General features: G+C 49.2%; 2 protein-coding genes and 1 long non-coding RNA gene across 5 annotated transcripts in view; 2 read left to right on the top strand and 1 right to left on the bottom strand.

Annotated features, from left to right (window-relative positions):
• The window catches only part of TP53BP1 (tumor protein p53 binding protein 1), a 28,593-nt gene extending 10,570 nt beyond the window's left edge, over positions 1 to 18,023 (bottom strand). The window contains exons 1-15 of one of the 3 annotated variants that reach the window (XM_083412659.1): positions 17,992 to 18,023; positions 15,178 to 15,239; positions 14,716 to 14,871; positions 13,587 to 13,629; positions 12,831 to 13,000; positions 11,784 to 11,889; positions 11,028 to 11,119; positions 10,601 to 10,749; positions 9,052 to 10,207; positions 7,829 to 7,948; positions 6,782 to 7,006; positions 6,417 to 6,468; positions 5,870 to 5,965; positions 4,525 to 5,014; positions 1,719 to 1,871 (exon numbers count right to left, since the gene is read on the bottom strand). In XM_083412659.1, coding sequence (XP_083268785.1) covers positions 1,719 to 1,871; positions 4,525 to 5,014; positions 5,870 to 5,965; positions 6,417 to 6,468; positions 6,782 to 7,006; positions 7,829 to 7,948; positions 9,052 to 10,207; positions 10,601 to 10,749; positions 11,028 to 11,119; positions 11,784 to 11,889; positions 12,831 to 13,000; positions 13,587 to 13,629; positions 14,716 to 14,871; positions 15,178 to 15,239; positions 17,992 to 18,008 — 3,087 coding nt within the window. In that variant the 5' untranslated portion in view covers positions 18,009 to 18,023. Of the gene's footprint in view, positions 1 to 1,718; positions 1,872 to 4,524; positions 5,015 to 5,869; positions 5,966 to 6,416; positions 6,469 to 6,781; positions 7,007 to 7,828; positions 7,949 to 9,051; positions 10,208 to 10,600; positions 10,750 to 11,027; positions 11,120 to 11,783; positions 11,890 to 12,830; positions 13,001 to 13,586; positions 13,630 to 14,715; positions 14,872 to 15,177; positions 15,240 to 15,319; positions 15,921 to 17,991 lie in introns of those variants that run through there. The other 2 variants (XM_083412658.1, XM_083412657.1) reach the window with 2 other exon arrangements.
• LOC310664104 lies at positions 16,665 to 17,947 on the top strand. The gene is made up of 2 exons (XR_014504780.1): positions 16,665 to 16,772; positions 17,870 to 17,947. It is a non-coding gene; the product is annotated as an uncharacterized lncRNA (long non-coding RNA).
• Positions 18,024 to 20,796: 2,773 nt separating the features above from the next.
• MAP1A (microtubule associated protein 1A) overlaps positions 20,797 to 21,293 on the top strand; it is a 37,102-nt gene continuing 36,605 nt past the window's right edge. Inside the window, exon 1 of the mRNA XM_083412654.1 lies at positions 20,797 to 20,927. Within this exon, the coding sequence (XP_083268780.1) occupies positions 20,798 to 20,927 (130 nt within the window). The 5' untranslated portion in view covers position 20,797. The remainder of the gene's footprint in view (positions 20,928 to 21,293) is intronic.

Raw genomic sequence — 21,293 nt, 5'->3', positions numbered from 1 at the left:
CACCCAATGTGTATACCTTTAAGGGGCCAGAGCAAGGGCCAGAGTAAACTAACAAGATCCAGCCTTGCAGCTGTGAGGTATAGCAGGTGCTGCTGAGTTGCATTGATTAAGCTGTGTTGGGAATTGGCCACAGTATATAAGGAGCAGCACCTAGCTCTGCCATTTACCCTGGGGATGGGTTGGTGTTTGGGTCGTGTTTGTTTGTAGTTGTATTTGGTGTATAAGGAGTTTTTGTTTTTCTTATTAAAACCTTGTTTAAATTATTTTTGAGTCCCTTCTTTTTAATGCAAGCTCTCCCCAGCAAGCTCTCTGCGCTACTATACTGCGAAAAGCCAACATCTTTTTGGGTATCCATCCTGTTGATGCTCAGCTCTATCAGAGAAAGAGCCCCACCCTTTAGCTACAAGGCATTTTATTCCACTCTCCTCCGCTCCACAAAATAAATACTTGCCTCTAAGGTCAGAACAGGCAAAATGATGATGTTCTTGCTGGAGAAGGCACTTCAAGCACCCATCTCAAAAGAGCAGAGCTGAACTGCGGCAGCAAACCCTGACAAAAGCTCACCGCCTCCAAGGTTCCCTACCTCCCCAAAGCTCCTTTAAATTTTCAAGAAGCAATTTAAAAATAAAACCTGCCTTGACAGTATTAGCAGCCAGAGAAAACCCAGAGAAATAAATAAGCTGATGGTGAAAACACCCCACACAATGCCTGCCAGATCTTGAAAAGAGTCTTGCAGGAAACTCTGGAGTGTATAGTCCAGTGGCAGGAAAGAAAGAAAAATGTAAACCTAAACCAAAACACTTAGATATACGCTATGCACATGTAAAAGATTGCATTTTAAAAGGGTGGATGAAGCTTAGGTATTGTTCTACAGGGTTTATGATTGCATTTATTTTTACAAAGCCTTTAAATTTAAAATGCTGACTATGGAATTGGGTCTTACTGAGTAAAAGCAGAAAAAAATTGCCAGATGTTCAAGACAGAATTTCAAGTTAGGAGGGCTGTTGGAATATTCTAGAAAGAACTTGAGAATTGGTCTTGAACAGGTTGCTAGGCAACAGAAAAATCTCCCCAGCAACAGGTGCCTTTATTAAGGTCATGTGGTCAATAAAGGTCAGTCAGGGTGTAAATGAACAAAGTTGTAAATGAGTCAGCAATTGAGTCTCTCGCCAGATGGCTAGAGGAGAATGAATTATATTGTTTTATTTGACCGGTGTAATTTTTTTGTAAATAATAAAGATTCTCTGTAAAAGAAACTCTGCTGCAAGTCTTAAAAAGAATACAACCCAAGAGTAGATGCTCACACATCAACAACCAACACCAAATAGGTAATTTGTGATCACAGTGCCTTAAGGTTCACAGGTCCAACACTCAAAGGTGCAAGATAAGGAGCAGGATTTGTGGCTCCAAAATGGCCTGGATGCATATGATATGGTGTGTATTCTCAAGTAGGGGACCAATATGACAAACTCAGAGAAGCAACTGGCAAAGCACAAGAAACCCTAGGAAACCAATGAGAAGGAGATGAGTCTAGAGTCTAGAGTCAACAAGCGGGCAAGTGACTGTCCCAAGATCACCTGGGATAAGGTCAGAGATTTCCCTTTCTGAGGTTCACACACCCATCCGGCAGCACAAAGGAACAAGGGTAGGAAAAATCCTCTTTAAAAACGCAGAAACAGTTTTCTGAATTGTCCTGGCCTTGACATCTCTTGCCTTACCTCCACTACCTTGCGTTCCACTTCTGCCCCATCCTTGTAGTAGATGTCTGTGATGAGTCGTGTGACAACAGTTCGTACTTCGCGGATGGTGCGTATATGACGCCGGAGGGCTCTGCCTGGGGGCGGGCGAGGCAAATCAAACCCTTCCTCATGCTGAAGAAAAGAAAAAGGCAGAAAGTTTTCAGAGATTCCTCCACAGCACACTGCTGTTTGGAATGAAAGGGGAACATTGCCGTCAGAGGAGCAGGAGACTGCATTATACAGAATTATGCAGCACTGGTCAATCCAGCTCAGTACCATCTGGACACTAACAGGCAACAGCAGCTCTCCACTGTTTCTTAGCTCCACTCACCTCCTGAGCTTGCTATTAGAGGCAGGAACGGCTTTCACAGAGCTGCAGATGGCACATAAAAGGGCAACTAAAATGGCTTGGTGACAAGAGAGGCCTCCTGCAGCACCAGAATTATCCAATACAAGCAACTGGCAGCAAATGCAAGACATGCCTCAAAATGAATCTGGACAATCATTCCCTCCTGAAATTCACTGTCACAGGACAGGGTCATCACATGCACTTGCAGAAACCATTCAACTATGATGGAAATAGCTTGAGATTTCTTTGTCAGACAGCTCTGCCTGATTTGACATTTTTATTGTGATTGTGCGGTTTTTGCCTATATGGCATGTCGTGACGTATGAAATAAATGTTTATAAATATATTTAAATATAAATCTAATACAGCCAAACCTCGGCTCCCGAAAACCCAGAAGTAACTGCTCCGGTTTTTGAACGATTCTTGGAAGCCGAACGGTCTTCCGGAACGGATTACGTTTGATAACCGAGGTTTGACTGTATTTAAATATAAGCAAACAAACAAATGAAATACGCTCAGAGGCAGGATAGCAATTGCCACCCTTGTGGGCTTCTCACTAGCAAGCATCTGGCTGATCACTATTGCGAGGGGGACTTGGTGGACCTTTGGGCTGACCAATCAAAGTGCTTCTCTTGATGAGGCTGCTTCTTCCCACCTCGCTCAGAGTTGGAAAGTCTGGGGGAGGCACATGTGGCAATAACCACCTCCCACTCTAAAAGCTGGGACCAGGAGGTAGTAGATAATTCAAGAAGTGGCAGAAAGATATATCCAGATTTGTCTGGCAGGGCAAAAAGCCAAGAATAAAATTTAAAATACTAACAGATGCAAAGGAAAGAGGAGGCTTTGCCCTGCCAGACTTGAAACTTTACTATGAAGCAGCAGCTTTTTGCTGGCTGAAAGAATGGCTACTTCTTGAAAATACAGATATACTGGATTTAGAAGGATTCAATAATGCGTTTGGGTGGCATGCTTACTTATGGTATGACAAGGTTAAAGTTCACAGAATGTTTAAGATTCACATTGTCAGGAAAGCATTGTTTAATGTATGGATTAGATATAAGGATTTCTTTGAAAACAAGACTCCAAAGTGGTTATCTCCGATGGAAGCAAAAGCAGTCAAAAAACTCAATATGGAGGCCAATTGGCCAAAATATTGGGAGATACTAGAACAAGATGGAGATAAATTGAAACTGCAGAGTTTTGACAAATTAAAAAGTAAAGTCCGTGATTGGCTCCATTATCATCAGATAATGGAGGCATATAAATTGGATAGAAAAATTGGCTTCCAGGTGGAAAAATCAAAATTGGAAACAGAATTGCTAGAACCCAAAACTAAGATATTGTCAAGAATGTATAATCTGCTGCTGAAATGGAATACACAGGATGAGGAAGTGAAATCAGTAATGATTAAATGGGCACAAGATGTGGGTCACAACATAATGCTAGCCGACTGGGAACGGTTATGGACCACTGGGCTAAAGTTTACGGCATGTAATGCCCTAAGAGAAAATATTATGAAAATGATATACAGATGGTATATCTGCAAAAATTTACCATATGCCCGATAACAAATGTTGGAAATGTAAAGAAACTGAAGGTACCTTTTTTCACCTCTGGTGGACATGCCCAAGGATTAAGACCTTTTGGGAGATGATTTATAATGAACTGAAGAAAATATTTAAATACACATTCCCAAAGAAACCGGAGGCCTTTCTCCTGGGCATGGTCAATCAAGAGGTACGTATGAAAGACAGGATATTTTTTATGTACGCCACAACAGCAGCAAGAATACTTATTGCAAAGTATTGGAAGACACAAGAATTACCCACGCTGGAGGAATGGCAGATGAAAGTCATGGACTATATGGAATCCGCAGAAATGACTGGCCGAATCAGAGACCAGGGAGAAGAGACGGTGGAGGAAGATTGGAAGAAATTTAAAGACTATTTACAGAAACACTACAAGATTAATGAATGTTAAAATAACATCAGATTGAATGTATAAGGTTATTGGAGTAAAATTTTAAGGATCAGAAGACCCAACATCTTAAGTTCTAAGCATTGAATAAGCTATATTAAGACATTCAAATCAGAAAGGAGGTTAATTATGACAGAGGGAAGGGATTTGTTGTTTAATTGTATGAATTGGAATACAGGGAAGGGAGACTCGGGGAAGTCAGAGAAACAAGTTAATGCAAGATCAATATGAAGATAAGATTGTTTTTATTTCTGTTGTTTGTAGTATGTTATGTTTGTGTAATTCTGTATGTTTTTGGTGTATTGTTTGTTGTTTTTGTTTTGCTTTGTCGTCTTTTATGCAAAATCGAATAAAATATTTATTAAAAAAAAAAAAGATAATCCTTCGCCCCTGCTACAGGCAGCAGCACCTCTCTCCCCCCTCCCCCTTTTCCAAGTACACGATCCGACTCCCTCTCACCTGGTTGTGCTGGGTCCCTGGCGCATGCCCAGGCCTCGCAGGCCTAGATCCATGGTCCTCTTCCACCTGCACTTTAGTGTCCTGCTGTCCAGGCCACAACCCAGCCGTGCTGGTCCCCACCTCCACCTGGCCAGTAGGCACTGTCTGTGTGGCTGCTGACGTGAATTCCGTTGGCCCTTGAAGGAACTCTGCCACAGCCTGGGTCCCCTTGCTGCTGGTGCCAGATTTTGGCGTTTGAGTTCCATCATTCCCTGCAGCCACCAGAACGGAAGCTGCCTTTTGGGGGGCCCTCTGTTCTTTTTGCTCCTGAGTTCCTGCTGTTTCAACTTCCATGGCCTCTCCCTCCTCCGCACAACCCACTGTCCGCTTAGCGCTCAAGCCAGAGTCCTGGACTGGTCCACAACCCAGGGGCACAAGCCTTCGCTGGCTCTGCCAGGTTGCAGGTGGCTCCTGCTCCTCCTGGGAACTTGGGAAATTGAACAGGTCACCCCTGAAAGCAATCAGAAAAGCATGAGAGGAGCTCTGCCAGATCACAATGAATGTCCACCCAAATCCAGTCTTCTGTCACCAGCAGGGGCAAGTCAGATGTTCCTAGGGAGCCCAGAAGCAGATACAAAGGCAAAGTTCTCCCTTACTAAGAGATTAGCTGACTCTCAGCCTGCAGCCCCATTTGGAATGACTGTGTTGAGAGACCTTTTGTCCATGGCTTTGTCTAGCCTACCCATTTAAGACTAAGAGGGTCTGCGATTTGGAGTCTTCCCTTTAATCCCTGTACATAAACCATCAAGTATACAAAGATTCATATTGCACAGAGACTGCATAGGCATATTTTTAGCTTAGGTGTATTTTTGCTGTAGTCAAGTATATCCAATGACTCAACAAGCCATGCATGCGTATGAACACACACACAGGGACACAGCATTCAGAAAAATATCCCGCAATCCATCGCATTTGTGTGATGCCAACTGTCCCAACAAGCTGCCTGGCTGTCCAGGAGACCTGCTCAGAAAAAGGATCTTTCAACTGCTGCTGTTTTGTAGCCCTCACCCTGCAAGACCAGCTGCCCCGGGACAAACACTGCCCACTGAGCATGTCCTAGTTGTTTCCTGCTTGCCTCACAACTGGCAATAGGCCTGGCACAAGCATATGATTCCAACAGGGAGAACTTGGGGTGGCTCAGCAAAGCAAAGACGCACCTTAGCCAGGGGAGGGATTTCCCAGGAGTATCTACTGCACACAGAGAGAAGCAGCACATGGCCTGGGAGGAGTTATTAGTTCATGTGGAAGGGAGGTTGCACAGAGACAGCCCTAGAGACAGCACCAGGGAGGCCTTCCATAGACTTGCCTGAACAGTGGACAAGGCAGCTCAGGGCGTTGAGCCTTGTCTTCTTCACGCTGTACTTCACAGACTCGAGTGAAGACGGATGGCACCTTCCGGGAGCTATAGGCAGAAGAGAGAGACAGGCTCAGAAAGGACCAATCCTGCCAAAGAGATAGCTAAGGCCTATGAGCTTGCTAGCAGTGAGGCAACCTGGCCAGTATTTGGTGGCCCCAGGATGCTGGGGCCTCAAGCACCCACAAGGACCTCCAGTTCAGAAAACCCCTCAGATGCCATTAAATACCATCATCCTTCACCTCCCTAGCAGCAGCTCAGAGTATCTGGAAGGATGGAGGGAGCAAGACACGGTTTCCTGCCCCTCCAAATACCTCTCTGGGGCTCAGCCCTCTCTGACATGGGCAGTTCACCCACGCATGGGGAAAACTGATGAAAGCAGCCCAGTTGGGCCTGACAGGATGGCAGGAGGATGGCACATAAGCACACACACCCCTTTCCCAGCAGATGCCATTCACCTCTGTCACAAAGGGCTTAAGTACCAGTACCTGCCTATTACCTGGAAACAACTCCTGTGACAGACCCGTTCTTCTTTTCACTGGATGTGGGCTCTGGGGGCAAAGAGGAAGGCATTAGAAGCATTCCACCCCCTCCCAAACACTTTGGATCAAAAGTCACCACCCAGTTAGAAAGCCTTGCCATCTTCTTCACAACTTGCCCAGGACAAGGACCACCCCTCCCTTGCCTAAAGGGCCAGGTTTCTGCAAGTGTTTCCAACAGCACTGCCAAATCAGCCCTTCCCAGGCAGAGATGGAATCATGAGAACTATAAAGACTGCTAGTCAAGTAGTCAGTATTGTTTGGAGTCACTAGTCCAGGGCAGGGGACCATCGCTCCGCAACTGCTCTTGCACTGAATCTCTTACTGTCCAGGCTGAAGGGCAGGGACTCGTCACTCTCTTCCGTCACAGGGGTCACAAGGTTCATGCGCAAGGACAGCTTCCCCTGCTCCTCACAGGCGGCCTCAGCGCTCCCTTTGCCACTCTCCTCCATCTCAACAGAGGTCAGAGCACTCTCCACTGTCACATTGTTGGTGCCCTCAGCTGTGACATCGCTGGTTGCTATGGTATTGTCCGGGCAGTTTCCAGCCTCTGAAACAAGCAAAGCAAGATGGCAGGTTCACCAACAGCCACCCAGGCTTGCTGGAAAGAACCAGCACAGAAAGCCTCTTGGCCACCCCCAAGCAGATGGCAGCTCTGCAGCACCAGAATCTGCCTTAGCCCTTGGGCCAACTGCTCTAACATCAGAGAGAGACCAAATGAGCTGGGCTTCTAATCCAAAGCTATATGGGTTGTACTTCTGCAAGGCAGCCAAAAAGAATTTGGGCCCTTGCACCTTCCAGAATTCTGTGGAGGAAGCCACAGCAGCAGTTGAAGCTGCATCCAGATTTGCTTCAGATTATAACAGTGTAGAAAGCAACTTCTCAGCTGCTCCAAGAGCAGAGTCCGTCATACCCCTTGTGGTCTGTAGCTGCTTCCAAATAGCAGAGGAAGTGGCAGAGAACTTGCTTTGTAGGCACAAGGTCCCAGGTTCAATCCCTAGCAGTCCCTCCAGTTAGAGGGATCAGTCAGCTGGTGCTGTGAGATCCTCTTCACACTTGAAGCCCCAGCTGCTGGCCAGTCAGATATGACAATAGAGTAAAATGAACAGGCAATATGGCGCAATGTAAGGTCATATCTTCCAAGCTCACACCGTTCTGGCAATATGTAAACAGCTACCACAGGGCCTCCCTCCCACTGGGGTTTTGCTTTACTGATGGCTGCTTGGATCAGACCCCTCCTTGCTCTCCACCAGCACACACACCTTCTGAAGGCAAAGAGAAGGACAAAAGATGGCCACTTTGGGAAGGCTGGAAGGCAGCTGGTGCCCATCTCCATCACTCACAGAAACCCCACCCCACGTCTCCTACTCACCAATAGGAGTGCTGTGTCGCCTGGGGCCTTTCTTTAGCTGGCCAATGTGAGGTGGTGTGATGCCTGTCAGAGGCTCAATCACATGCTTCTCCTTCAGCAGGGCGAGATGAAAGGGGGTTCCTGGAACAAGGTATTACAACAGACAGGTTGTGAGCTCATATTCTGCTACTAGGCACCCTCCTTGCCATAAATTCTCGGCAGCTAAATGGTCAGCCAAAGGCCCCAACTGGAAGAAAACAGCATGGCATAGCACTACCAGGCAAGGTCATCTCCTTTGGTGATCACTCGTAGCCGAGTAAGATTGTCTTCCATAAACACAGTTTTAACAATGAGTCCAGAGAGTGAGACCAGGCAAGGTGAAGCAGGCAAGAAGGTTCCTTTGCAAATCCTGTGCCCAGGCTTCTTACTTCCTGCCATGTGCTGCATAGAGGCTGGTACAAGGCACAGATACCGGAGAAGTCTGTTTTATTGGGGGGGGGGGGTTGGGGGGGTTAGTTTCTAGTCTAGAAGGTTGAAACCATGGGCAGGGCAGAGCCCAAGTCCCCAGTGCATAACATCCCAGCTCCTCCCACCTATGCTAAACATATTGTACTCAAAACAGGCACTTGCAGAACATGCTGTGCTTCTCCAACAATGTAATCACTGAAAACAGATAACTGCTGAAAGATAGCAGGGTGGGGGGTGAGACCTTGCCAGTCATTAAGCCACAGAGAGCACTAGAACTCTGTTCCAACAGCCTGGAAGGCTCTCACTGCAGCTGCAAAGGAGTCTGAGCCGATTTGAATTATGCCTGTACATGGTGACTTCCATTTCTTGTCTGTGAACTGCCCAGAGAGCTCTGGCTATTAGGCAGTCCACATATGTACTTAATAAGCAATAAATAAAGGAGAATTTAAAAGCCAACAGGCCAACGCAGCCTCTGTGAGAACAGATGCAATGCACCCTTCACACACCAGACAGGCACAGAGGCAGGAAGGGAACAGCCTCCATCTCAGTCTATGTTTATCATGCCCTTTGGCAACCACTGGAGAGTATTTCAAGGAAATAACTCACACAATAGGGAGAGGAGGGAGCAAGAGAAATTATCTTCTTAAGCTGCAAAAGGCTACTCTCCTTTCTCTCTCAGCCACATTGGCTCAAGCCTAGGCAGCCTGGGTCACTCCACAGGGATGCTTTCCAATGATGCAATTCTACTGCTGCTCTTACTCTCCAGAATCACTTACCGCTGGGCAGGCTAGCAGGTGGCTCAGGACCCCTCTGGCACAGCTGCACCTCTCTCTCCAGCCCACGTGGCTTCTGCTGGCTCTCCATCTGGTCCTCTGCACTCCCAGGATGGGATCCCTCCTCCAAAGTCACTGCTGGTGCTTTCTCCTTCCCAGGCAAGGGCCCCAGCTCTGAATCTTCCCTTGCAGTAACTGATGGGCTCCCTGGAATGGCAGCAGACTTCCTACTGCCTTGCTCTGGAGGTGCTGCTGCTGCTTGGCTCTCTGCAGTTTCATCCTCCTTGGCTGTTGTTGGCACACCACTCCCTTCCCCCTGGGGGGGCAGCAGTGGCAAGCTCTCCTCCTCCTCCTGCACACTTCCCAAGTTGCTTCTGCCTGGAGAGATGGCAGCAGGCAGCTCCACTCCAGGGGCAACGCTGGACCTCACCTGGGACCTGCTTCCCTCCAGATCTGGTTGTGAGTCAGAGAGCTTCAGTGTCACACCAGGGCCGATCCTCAGGGACGCCTCCTCCTTGGAGTCTTCCATGGGGTCTCCTTTTAAGTTTCCTGGATCTGGGTGTGCAGGCTCTCCAGCTGCCTGGAGCATATTCTCAGAGTCTTCTCTGGCTGCAGCAGGTTCCACATGCTGATCCACCTTTTCTTCCTGAGAGTGAGTAGAGTGAAGGCAAGACCTTCCGTCCCTCAGCAGCTCAGCTTCTCCCTGCGCTTCACCAGGCGTTTCTGGGACAGCTTCACATTCTGGCTCCTGAGACCCCTGGCACAAGAGGTGGCCCTGACTTCCAAGGTCATCTCCAACTCCAACTTGGGCAGTGGAACCTCTTCCTGCAGGCTGCCCAGTTGAGGCATGGCTGTCCTCATTAAACCGCTGCTGCTCACTACATCTACCATCCAAGCCAAGCTTCTCTACTGGAGGACCATGATCTTCCATGGCTGTTTCCTCAGGCTGCACAGCCTCAGTGGACTGGCTGCACTCACTGGCAGAAAGCGCCAATAGGCAGGCCTCACCCGAGGGCCATGACAAGGGGCCCTCCACAACAGATGCAGGTGCCTCAGGGACTTCAGAGCTGTCTGCTGGCAAACTGATACCACAATCATCTCCTTTCTCTGTCTGTGCCTCAGGCCCTTTCTCTAAGCTTGGAGTTGGGAGGAAAGTGTCCTAAAACAGGGGGAAACACAAACACATTGGAATATGACAGCTCCACACCTGAGATTCTGCAACCAGGCCAGCTCTCAAGAGTACCAGAAGTAATTCTTGACACTGCAACCAAGACATACCAGCAGGGCAATCACAAAGCAAGATACTTCATAAAGTATTGCTTCCTGTTTTCCACAACCAACATGGTGGCCAGGAGATTTGCCCTTCTATACACAAAGCCAGGCTAACGCTTTGTGAATGTCTCGAAAATCCTCCTATGACAAAAAAGCACAAGCGAAGGAAAGGATTGTCAAACTGTAGGGCAAGAGGCGTGGGGGCCTCCTTACTTCTACCAAGGATGAACGCAGCACAGAGAAGACCAGTCTCAGTGCTGGGCACCTTCTGACCACTCACATGGGAGAACTCTGGTTGTGATGGTATGGGAGTGAATGCTGGAGTAAAAGCTGGCGCATCTTGAGCGACAGGTGTAGAGGACTGAGGAAGCCCTGGAGTTCGAGTCTCCTTTGGCTCTTCTTCTTGCTTCCCTCCTCCTGTTGCTGCTGCTGCAACAGAAGATGTGGATAAATTAACGTTATTGCCTTAGCAGAGAAAGACAGCCTTGTTCTTGCCACTGGAGCAGAACACCTCACTGCCAAAAAAGCTGAAGGGTACCAACTGGCCCTCTGCACCCCTCTTTCAGTGCTCAAAAAGAGGAGGGGCCTCCACATTCGCTCAGAAATGAAAGAAAAGAAACCTGGGTCACCATTACTAAGTTGTCTTTTTGAACACCATAGCTTGGGCCAAGGGCTACCAAGGCCTCCAGCAGAAAGAGTTGGCATACCTTCTGTTCCCTGTTCTGTTGGGCTTCTTGGAATGATGAGGGGTACAGAATGTGAGATGCTAGGAGATGGCGTAGGAAGGCCTGAAGCACAACTACAGAGAAAAAGAGATCACATAGTTGCCTCACTGTCTGCATATGCAAGGTCACAAGAAAAAAGCAAATGAGCTAATCTATTCCAGAGATCTGAAGGCCGAAGCCAAGGCTCAGCTCACAGGCACAGACCACATTTGTACCTCCCACGGAACATGAAACACAAACAGCGCTCGGTTGTGTGTCTCATCAGGGAACAGAAAGGAGAAAAAGGAAGGCAACAAAGACCAACGAGCACAGAAGGAGTAGAGGCAAAAGCTCAGTTACTTTGAAAGGTGGACACAATTACAACACTATCAATGAAAGCATAAGAGCCAATCAATACAGGGATAACCAACTGCGCAACTGACTCAATTAGTGAATTCAGGAGGCAAGGAAGTAATAAGTGGATCATCAATTAGCTGAGAAGGAAAAAGGTCATAGTGGAAGAGCACCTTCTTCATATGAGGAAGGCCCAAGGTTCAATTCCGGGTTGCATTTCCAAGCATGGCTGGGAATGCCCCCCATCTGAAATCCTGGAAAGCTGCTGCCAGTCAGTGTGAGCAATACTGAGCTAGATGGACCTGACTCAGTGTAAGGGACCTGACTCAGTGTAAGGCAGCTTCCTAGAAGCAATTATTCAGGGAAACAGATAACAAAAGCAACCTGAGCAGGCTTGTTACTTACATGGAAAGAGGTCCCTGTCCAGAGAGATGAAGGACATGCAGAGAATCGGCAGGAGTGCACACTGGAGAATTTGCTGCTTCCACTCTGGACACAGCACTGTCACCATCTGGAACAAGAGGCAATTAAAATTAACAAAACCATTTAGCAATTTTGTCAAACAACCCAATGGACACTGCCTTGAAAATCTGTCTCCCAGCTGCACTGACCTTTTCCCTACATCGGAGTCAATTTTAATACCTTGTTGCAACTGCTCAAAATTGCAGAAGACCACCCACAATTTGTGGTGTGCAAAAATATGACTGTAAATTTAAGTAAACCCAACAGGGATGGAAAATGTTTTACGTTCCTCATCAACACCATCAAATATTGATGACCAGCTGAGATTTTTCCCAAAGAGCTGCTATCTCTAAATCTAGAGAAATTTACTCCTGGGCACCTGATTGGCCACTGTTGGAAGGGCAAATAGTATGTCCTTCAGCCACAGTGGCAGCTGGCAGGTTTTAATGCTGTCACCAAAGAATGATTTTGCATATTTGCCTGAAAACTAGAACTCTCAGGGTGCTGAACGCAAGTCAGCAATGCAACTGATGAGCTACGTTTTGATCAGCCCATGCTAGAATCTGACAACCCTGTACAACTTGTTCAGCACTGTTGATCTGTGCCACTACATATTCAAAGCCATCTGCACAAACAAAAGAGGCAAAATTTGAAGAATTCAAAACACTAAGACATTTTCAAAATGCAGCAACAGCAAAGGGTGACATAGAAACACATCCGTTGAAAAGGCAACTTTATCAGTGCCACTGGAATTCCCATCATCCACAAAGCAACTGCCTACCATTCCTCCCACAGCAACTGTGTGTCGTGCATAGGAGACATACCCTAAGCTGTCTATGTGGTCCCATGAACCTATGTAGCACTATCTATATAGTAATCAAGTAGGAAACCTTCCTTTGTTATCAGGATAGGCAGAGCTTCAGCAAACTGCACCTGCTTCCCCCTCATGGGTCGCAGGGGCCACGGCACAGGCATGCAGTCTGTTTTCACCTGTTGTGCTGCTCTGGCCAAACATGTCCTCCTGAGTAGATAAGACATCAGCATCCTGTGTATGCCACCCAGAGGGATCCGTCCCTTGTGGCCTTCTGTCAAGTGGATGGCAAGCAGAAGTTGGACTCCTTGCAGGTTCTTTATGGAACTGCAGAATTTTTGGGGTGCTGCTGGGAACATAAGTGCAATCAATATTCCCCAGGGTGTCATTGTTTATATTTGTTGCCTGCTCTTCACTGTAAGGCCCCAGGGTGGACTACATCTTGAGAAAAATAATACGACAAGCTGAAAGAATGCCACACAAACAAGCTGATAGCTTCCCTGGGGATTAAAAACAGGGCACAAAGCATGCACAGAACTTGCAGAGTGGAAGAATGTTTGCTTTTGTGCTGAGCTTTGCCAAAGGTGCAAACAGAACTTTGCTGTTGGGCCTGAAAAATCCCAGTGGGAATGGATATAAGCTACTCCACCATTTCTTTAGGTAATGCAGAAGAGAAAAGAGTAAAATATCTTTCCTTCACAAAGAACAAGGCAGAAAAGTAGTAGCAGCTTCTCGCCTACCAGCAGCAGGAATGTTCGGCACATGTGTGACAGCAAGAAGGACTTCATGGAACCACATGTGCTTCACAGCTGGTTTAATGGGCAAAGAAACTGAACCCCCTACAGAAATGGCAAGCTCTCCATACCCCCTTTCCTGAAGGTTCAACCATGCAACAAGTTAGCCAACAAGTATGAGAGGTGAAAGCAGATATTTACCTATCAGGAGAGTCACTCCCAGACTTTGTCACTTCATCTGGATCTGCATGCAGAGCAAAAAAAGCATCAGGAATTGGTGCTTCACTTGAAATACCAGAGCACAACTGCACTATGTTGCATTCTAAGGGCTTTTCCAGAGAATTACTAAATCTGATTTCGATCTAGGTGCCAAGTCAAAATCTGCTTGGATTCAGGGCTGATGGCATTCCCTGTATGACGTACACTGCTAAGATTGCACCTAACTTAAATTAATGAACCTAGATCACTCATGTCTACTAATTTCAATGGGTCTATTCAGAGTAGTACTAACAATGGATACAACTCAGTTAGTTTAGAAGACAATCTCTAATGGAGAAGACAACAGGATAGCAGTGAGTGCCAACCCAAAAGATACTTATAACATCACATCCAACCACAATCCAATCAGCATTACTATCTTCAAAAGATTTAGGAACATAAGAAGCTGCCTGATATGTGATCAGATTATTTGCCCCCCTAGTCTGGGACAGTCTATTCTGAGAGCAGCTTCCCAGGGCTCAAGCTCAGCCAGGCTCCCTTGTTTCTGCCTGCAAACTACATGCTCTACCACTGGCAACTACATTCCCTCAATTGCCTTGCAGGAATACTGTGTACAAAAGTACTGTTACTCCAGAGACTCAGTTTATTGGTAAGTACTAGGCGAACAGAACTGTAAGGCTCCCATCTGTCACCCAGAAGCAGCCATTCCATCCAGCTGCAGAACAGCAGGAAGGGGAAGTAACTGGCCTGTCTCTATCCCATCCAGCTTGTTGTAAAAATAATATGTTTTAAACCTGGTGCCTAAGCTTGCTTTCCCCCACTCACCCTGCTGCCCAGGGCATGTCTTTTAGACTGTATGCCCAAGGGAAGGGACCGCTTACTTTGTAAGCCATTCTGGAAGCTTTTGCCATCTACATTGTAAACTGGGTAAAATGTTCTTCAAATGAATGAATGAACAAATAAGGATGATTTAAAAGAAAGAAGGTTCTGTTTGGGCCTGAAGTCCTTTTGAGGCAGTGTGGGTAGTTTCGCAGAAGGGTTGGAGTGAAGTTTTCCTATCCCAGAGGAAAGGGCTGCTCAGCTAAAGACTCAGGAGGCCGCCCCCACCTACCGCCTTTGGAATCCTCCTCCTGCTCCTCTTCTTCCAAGGCCACTTTGGGTTGCAGCTGCTCCTTATCACTAACCACACTAGCTGTGGAGTCTCCTTCAAGGTTCTGGCTCTGGGAGAGCTCCAAAACACCGAAGCCCAGCTGCGACATGCCTGATTCTAGCATCAGAAGATAAGAACTTCCTCAGCACATGTGGAAGGGCTCCAGCATCTAAAGGGAGGAAATGAGCCCGGCAAACAGTCCCTCCCTCTCCCACCCCGCCAAGGTTACTTGTGAACCCAAGAGGGCTGCAGAACAGTCACGAGGGGACCCCGACCCCCCCCCCCACCATTCAAGGACAGCCTCCAGCGAGAACAGGCGACGGCCTGTGCAGCCCCCCCCCCCGGGGCTGGATTCTCAGCAATGGCGAAGGGGCAGCCCCCAAGGGCCGTCCCCAGCAGCAGCAGGCGGAGGAGACCACTTACCTTCCGCGCAGAGCGAGCCCGGTGCAGCACCAGCAGCGCCGCCGCGGGGGTCGTCCGCCGCCCTGCAAGGGAGACAAGCAACGTCTCAGAGGGGTCAAGCAGGCCGAAAGCCCGCCCGCGGAGAAGGAATGGCGGTGCCCACCTGGTGTTCCTGGCGAGCGGCGGCGGCAGCTGCTCCAAGACCTGGCTGAGGAGGGGGCGCGGCGAGTCGGAGGCCGACAGCGAAGGCTGCAAGGGAGCGGGCCCAGAGCCCCCTGCGGGACCCCGCTCAGCCCCCTCACCGGCCCGGCCCTCCTCCTGCTGCTCCTCCGGGCCTCCTCCTGCCGCCTTCGCTCCCGGAACGACCCGCGGCCCATCCGCCTCGTCCTGCGCCCCTGGTCCAAACCACCTCCTCTTCAGGCCGGGCAGGGCCTGCGGCTCCTCGCCGTCGTCCTGGGCGGACTCCGGCTCCGGCTGCGAGTCCTCCACCAGCAGGCAGGGCGCCGACGGGCAGAAGCCCAAGTCCAGCGGGCTCCCCGTTGGGTCCATCCTGCGCCAGGCGGGGAAGGAGGCCTCTCGGAGGGGAGGACGGAGGGTCGCGGGAGCTGCGAATCCTCCCCCAACAGACACAGAGACGAGCGCGCGCACACACAGGCAAAAAAAAAAAGGCGGGGAGCGAGCGCACGCGCGAGAAGAACGCCTTGCCCCGCCCCCTCGGGCGTTCGCGCGGCGGCTTCGGCCGGCCACGCTGCAGGCCCCGCCCCCACGCGTTCCGCGCTGCGCGGGGGTTGCCGTGACAACGCGGCGCCACATGCCCCGGCCAAGGCCAGGGAGGGGGCGGGGCTCGCGGAAAGCTCCACCTCCCCGCTTCCAATGAATATAAATGAGCAAGAGAATGGCCCGTGGTCGCGGGTGGTGACGCTGATGGGAGTCCAAGCTGGCGCTGAAGGCCCGGTCGCCAGCAGCGCACGCCAGGAGGCAGCAGTGCACAAGCTCCCCAAAGCGAGGGTCACGTGTGCCCGGTCACCTTTAGAACAGGGAACGATAATAATATAATAGATGCAGCTCCACCAGGTGGATTGTCAAAGATGGCACAGATGACGAAGGGGGATTTTTGATGGAAACACGCTTGGCACTATCCGGCTGGCCGCACACCTGAGATAGCAAGGGCACACTCCTAGAACTGCCTTTGTGCAAGGGCATAGCAGCACCCACAGAGGAAGGAGGGGCGCCATGGGCGTAGCCAGGATTTATTTTGGAGGGAGGCAGGCATTATGTTGCGGGGGGGGGGGGGAGAACTGAGTTATCTGCGATGCTGTTGGTCAGTTAGTTAAGTATTTTTATTTATTTACTTGATTTGGGGAAGGGCAGCTGCACCCCCCTGGCTACACCCATGAGGGGTGCCCCTGCCACAAAGGTGGAGCTGCTGCAACCCTCTAAGTCTTTCATGTTTCCTTCTAGCCCTTCTCTATGGGGTCATAATTCCATACATGGGATATTTGGAACAGGATGGTGTAGATCTGGTACAGGATCACAATGGGGCAAGCAACAATTTTGGGGGCAGAAGCAACTCTCCTGCAAGAAGAAGATTACAACATTTGGGACTTTTTAGTTTGGTAAGATGGGACATGAAAGAGCTGGCAGGGGAGCCTCTGATCCTCCAGGCCAAATTAGGCCTGGCAGGGATTTTACTTTTGGTCACAAGGCCTTTTTCCTCAAGCCATGCCCATCAAATTAGTGCTATTTAAATCTTGATTCCAAATGGCATCCAGTTGTATCCAAACATAGACAAAAACCTCCATCTCAGGAACAAACAACTTGGTCATGATATCTTAAGAGGTGTCCAAACGCATAGCAAACAGTCAACTTTCCAAAATATATAGATGTAAAGATAGGATTTTTTACCCATGTGCATCATTTTACATTTGCTTACACTGAACCACTGTTGCTAATTTAATGCCCCTTCCCCCAGATTGAAAATATCCATTTGGAGCTCTTTACTATCCGGTTTTGTTTTTAACATCCTGAATAACTACGTAAGTGTCCTCAGCATACTTGACTACCTCCATGTTCATCCTGACTCCGTATCACTTATGAACCAGTTAAATAGCACGAGTCCCAGTACAGATATCTGGGGCATCCCATTTCTTCCAAGTACACAATGTCTACCAGATAACACCTTTAGAGTGTCAATAACATAATCAAAAATGTAGTTATTGACACTCTAAAAGGTTAATGATTCAGGTAGGTAGCTGTGTTGGTCTGACGCAGTTGAAATATATATATAAAATAAAAAAAATAGAGACCAACTAAGTTTGTTCTGGGTATAAGCTTTCGTGTGCATGGAGAAGCCATGCTGATTCATCTTCAGCAAGACTTGTTATTTTTTATGCTTTGTAATGCTCTTCTATATGATTTTTGATACCAATTGCTGGGAGTTACAAATGGGGAGAGTCCTGTTACCCTCAGGTTCTGCTTGTGGGCTTCCCATTGGGGCAACTGGTCAGTTATTGTGAAAACAGGATGTTGGATTAGGTGGGCCTTGGCCTGATCCAGCAGCAAGGCTCTTCCTACATAATTGCCTGTTTCTGAGCCAGAGGGACCAGATGATTGCCCCTCCCTACTGTGTCACATTTTAAAGTGCTGAGGTGCTACACGGGGAGGAGAAGGGCTATGTCTGGTTTTGTCATCAGAGATGTGTTTTGCATCCTAGGAAGAAGCCTTGCCCACCCTGCTCCGGAGACCAGTCTGCAGCCTGTTCCCTTTAAACAAAACACCTGAAGGAGAAAGAATAAAAGTTCGTCTGTTTCTTAAAATAAACAGAATGTTTTTTACCTGTTAAGAGATGACATTTTTGTTCTATAGTTGGTTTCTCCTGCAATAAATGCTGGTATTCCAAAACTAAAAGAGGCAGAGCTGGGCAGGAGCTGCCTTCCTTCTAAGCATCAATTCTCTATGATGCCATTTACTCCTGGAAGAGAAAGAGATGGCTCTGGAACCAGGTCCTGCATGATAGGTAAAACAGGAAATACTGGTCTTTGTACATTGCCTCCATAAATAATTACTTTGAAGAAAAAGCTTTTTTCCCCCAATTAAAATTGAAGCAGTTAGATTTTGGAAGAAATATAGTTAGGCTCCTATTCAGTTGCTGCTGAATTCTGGTTCAATCACATTTTGTTTGCTCACTAAGGAGTTTTGTTGGGTAAGAGAAAGAGATTTGTTGAATAAATGCAGCCTGATAAAAGGCATGTTTACTTTGAAACCCACTAAAATCAGTGGAACCTGCGTGCAGGTAAATGTCCACAGGAGCGCAGCCTTAATTGATCTAGCCTCAGTGTATTCCAGTTAGTAACTTACACAGTGCAGGAATGGAGATTCTTGCACTGTGGCTGTCAAATAGAGAGAGAGAGAGAGAGAGAGAGAGAGAGATGTGGACATTTGTGGATTTTTACTTATTTCACATTATTTCCTTCCTCTCCTCTTTTCCTCTAAGGAGCTCAGGCCAAGTTTGAGACTCCTCATACCACCAGAGGTGGACAACCTCTACCCTTTCATATGATGCTGGACTCCAGCTCCCTGAACAGGGATTTAATCCTGAATCAATACCAGATAGATAATCTATAACTGGAGGCCCCTGTCTTGTCTTTGGTCTGAAGTCTTGATCAGACACTGAGCACAAGGGAACACCAGAGGCCCCATGGTCATCCATCCAGAGGAGCTGGGTGCCCTGATACAGAACATAAATTAGTTGTTAATAACAAACTAGGATATAGCAGTAAAGATACTATATAGATATGAACTGTCCAAAAGACTGAGAAAGGCAATAAGATTGAGAGAGGGAAAATCAGGAGTACTTAGCTCTTGAAACCATTTGGAGCAAGTTCTTTGATGTTGGGAACTGTCCTTGGTCCTGCAAGTTCTATTGCTGTCCCTGCCTTTGCTTCCTTGTTTTACAACAAAGATGGGAAGTGGGAGGTGTATAATCTGATCACCTGTGTTTTGTTATTTTCTTCAAAATAGCTGCCACTTTGACTGAAATTACACTGGTGGACATATGCTATTTGTACCTGTCCCAAGTCGTCTCCCTCTGGCAAAAGGTGTGGGGCAACAGGTGCTTGTATTTACCCTCCTCTCCAGTGGGGCATATGCCAGCATATGGAATATTCTTACAATTGAGGAAAGGGCAGGGGGAGAGAATTAAAAGCTCTCCCCTCAGTGCTGTTTCCCTGCTTAAATTAGCAGCCCACTTCAGGTTCTTTGAAGAAAAAGAGCTAGGAAGTGCCCTGTTGGATCGGACCAAAGGGGACTCATTTGGTCCAGCATCTGATTTCCCACAGTGGCTGATCAGGTGTCCCTGATGAGTGTCTGACAACAGGCAAAACACAAGGTGATTGTCTTCCATATTTTCTTATGTCCTTTCAAAGGCATCTGAGTTCTGGTCCATCGCCACACCTATAGTGTGCGATGTTTTACTGTGGTTCTATAATTTTCTAGAAACTGCCCAGTTTGGCTGGGGCAACCCAGTCAGATGGGTGGCATATAAATGATATTTTTTAAATTAAATTATTGTTGTGGAAGTGAATTCCATCATTTAACTATGTGCCATGTGAAAAATTCTTCCTTTTGTCTGACCTGAATCTTCCAGTGTTCAGTTTCACTGTATGTCCCTAGGATCTAGTATTTTGAAAGAAGGCAAAGGGCAGCTATCCCCTTTCTCCACACCATGTATAAATTATCTGTCACTCCTCTGCTGCCTTTCTTCTTTCTAAGCTAAGAAGCCCCCAATGCTCAGCACCACCTTCTGCCCTGCAGCCCCTTGGGGACGGACACTAGCTGCCGGCGTGGAGGTAAAAGAGGAAGGTCGGGGAACTGGCTGGCAGGGCTGCCCTTCTGAGGGAGGAGAGCTATAGGGTCACCAGCATTGCAGGGGCCCCGCGGGTTGCCGCCCCTCACTCTGCATTGTAGACAGGCGCTGCAGCTGGGGGCCAAGGCAGCTTCCCCACCTCCGCTCGTTTGGAGGCCCCTGGCCTGACTGAGAGGGGGGGCAGACCTCGAGCCGGCGGGGAGGGGTCGCCTTCTCGCGGCAGGCAAAGGAGTTTGCTCTCCCTTGCCCCACCCGATGGAAAGAGGGAAGGGTCGCCCTCATTCCTCGGTGCCGGGAGGGTACATCACCGGAGCCCAGCAGCAGGAGAAAAGCTGGATCAAACCCTGGCGCGTAGGGGAGGAGGCTCCGGTAACAGAGATAAGCGCCTGTTGGGCTGCAGGACAGCGGCTGGGATCGCCTCGGGTCCTGGAAGGAGCGCGTATATCTCCCCCTCCAGGAGAGGAGAAAGAAGATGCAATTCCGCCTCGCCCCTCCCAGCCCGTTCGACGAGGGGAGTGGAAAGAGCCCCGCCCCTTCTGTGACTCCGCCCCACGCCCTGCTTATCCTAAGCACGCCTGGGTAGGTGGGCGGGGACGGCCTCTGGGGGCGGGGCCACAGGAATCCCCGCCCCAGCGCCTCGTGGGGCACGTGCGTTCTGAGGAGCCAATCCGCGCGCGGCCGGCTCTCCCCTTAAGAGGCGCGCGCAGGAGGCCGCTGCGGCATCTGCGGAGTTGGGAACCAGTTGCTATGGGGACGCCGGCGGCCGGGCCTGTCGCCATGGAGACGCCGGCGGCGCCTGGCAGCGAGAGGCGGGGGAGGCAGCGGCGGGGCCACGCGGTGCTTGCCGTGATCGGCGAGGTCGGCACCGAGCAAGAGCGGGAAACGCTGCGCCGGAGCCTCGAGCGCGGTAAGGACGGGCGGAGGGAGGGAGGGAGAGGGGGAGGCCTGCCGGAAGCCGCCGCCGCCGCCGCCTGCGCGTTCAGCACCCTGGAGAGGGCCTGCCGTGTCGCCGCCGTCGGGAGCACCTGAGGGGCGCGTGACCGGTTGGATCTGGCCCTGGCGCGGCGCTCCCTGGACCGGAATTCCCAGGCGCGGTGGCGTCCCCATCCCTGGAGAGTCCATGGCGGGGAGGGGGCGGGACACTGGCCGCCAAGATGAGGAAGGAAAAGCGGGTCGCCAGGCCCAGCCGCCGCCGCCGCAGGACCTGCCCAGGGAGCTCGCTGAGCGGCCGTAAGGTGCAGAGCCTCTGGGCTGGCGGGGCGGCTTCTTCTGG

The sequence above is a fragment of the Podarcis tiliguerta genome (genome assembly GCF_965153285.1).
Source record: "Podarcis tiliguerta genome assembly, chromosome: 14".
In the NCBI taxonomy this organism is placed as follows: Eukaryota; Metazoa; Chordata; class Lepidosauria; order Squamata; family Lacertidae; genus Podarcis; species Podarcis tiliguerta.
This window is presented reverse-complemented; position numbering and strand designations above follow the sequence as displayed.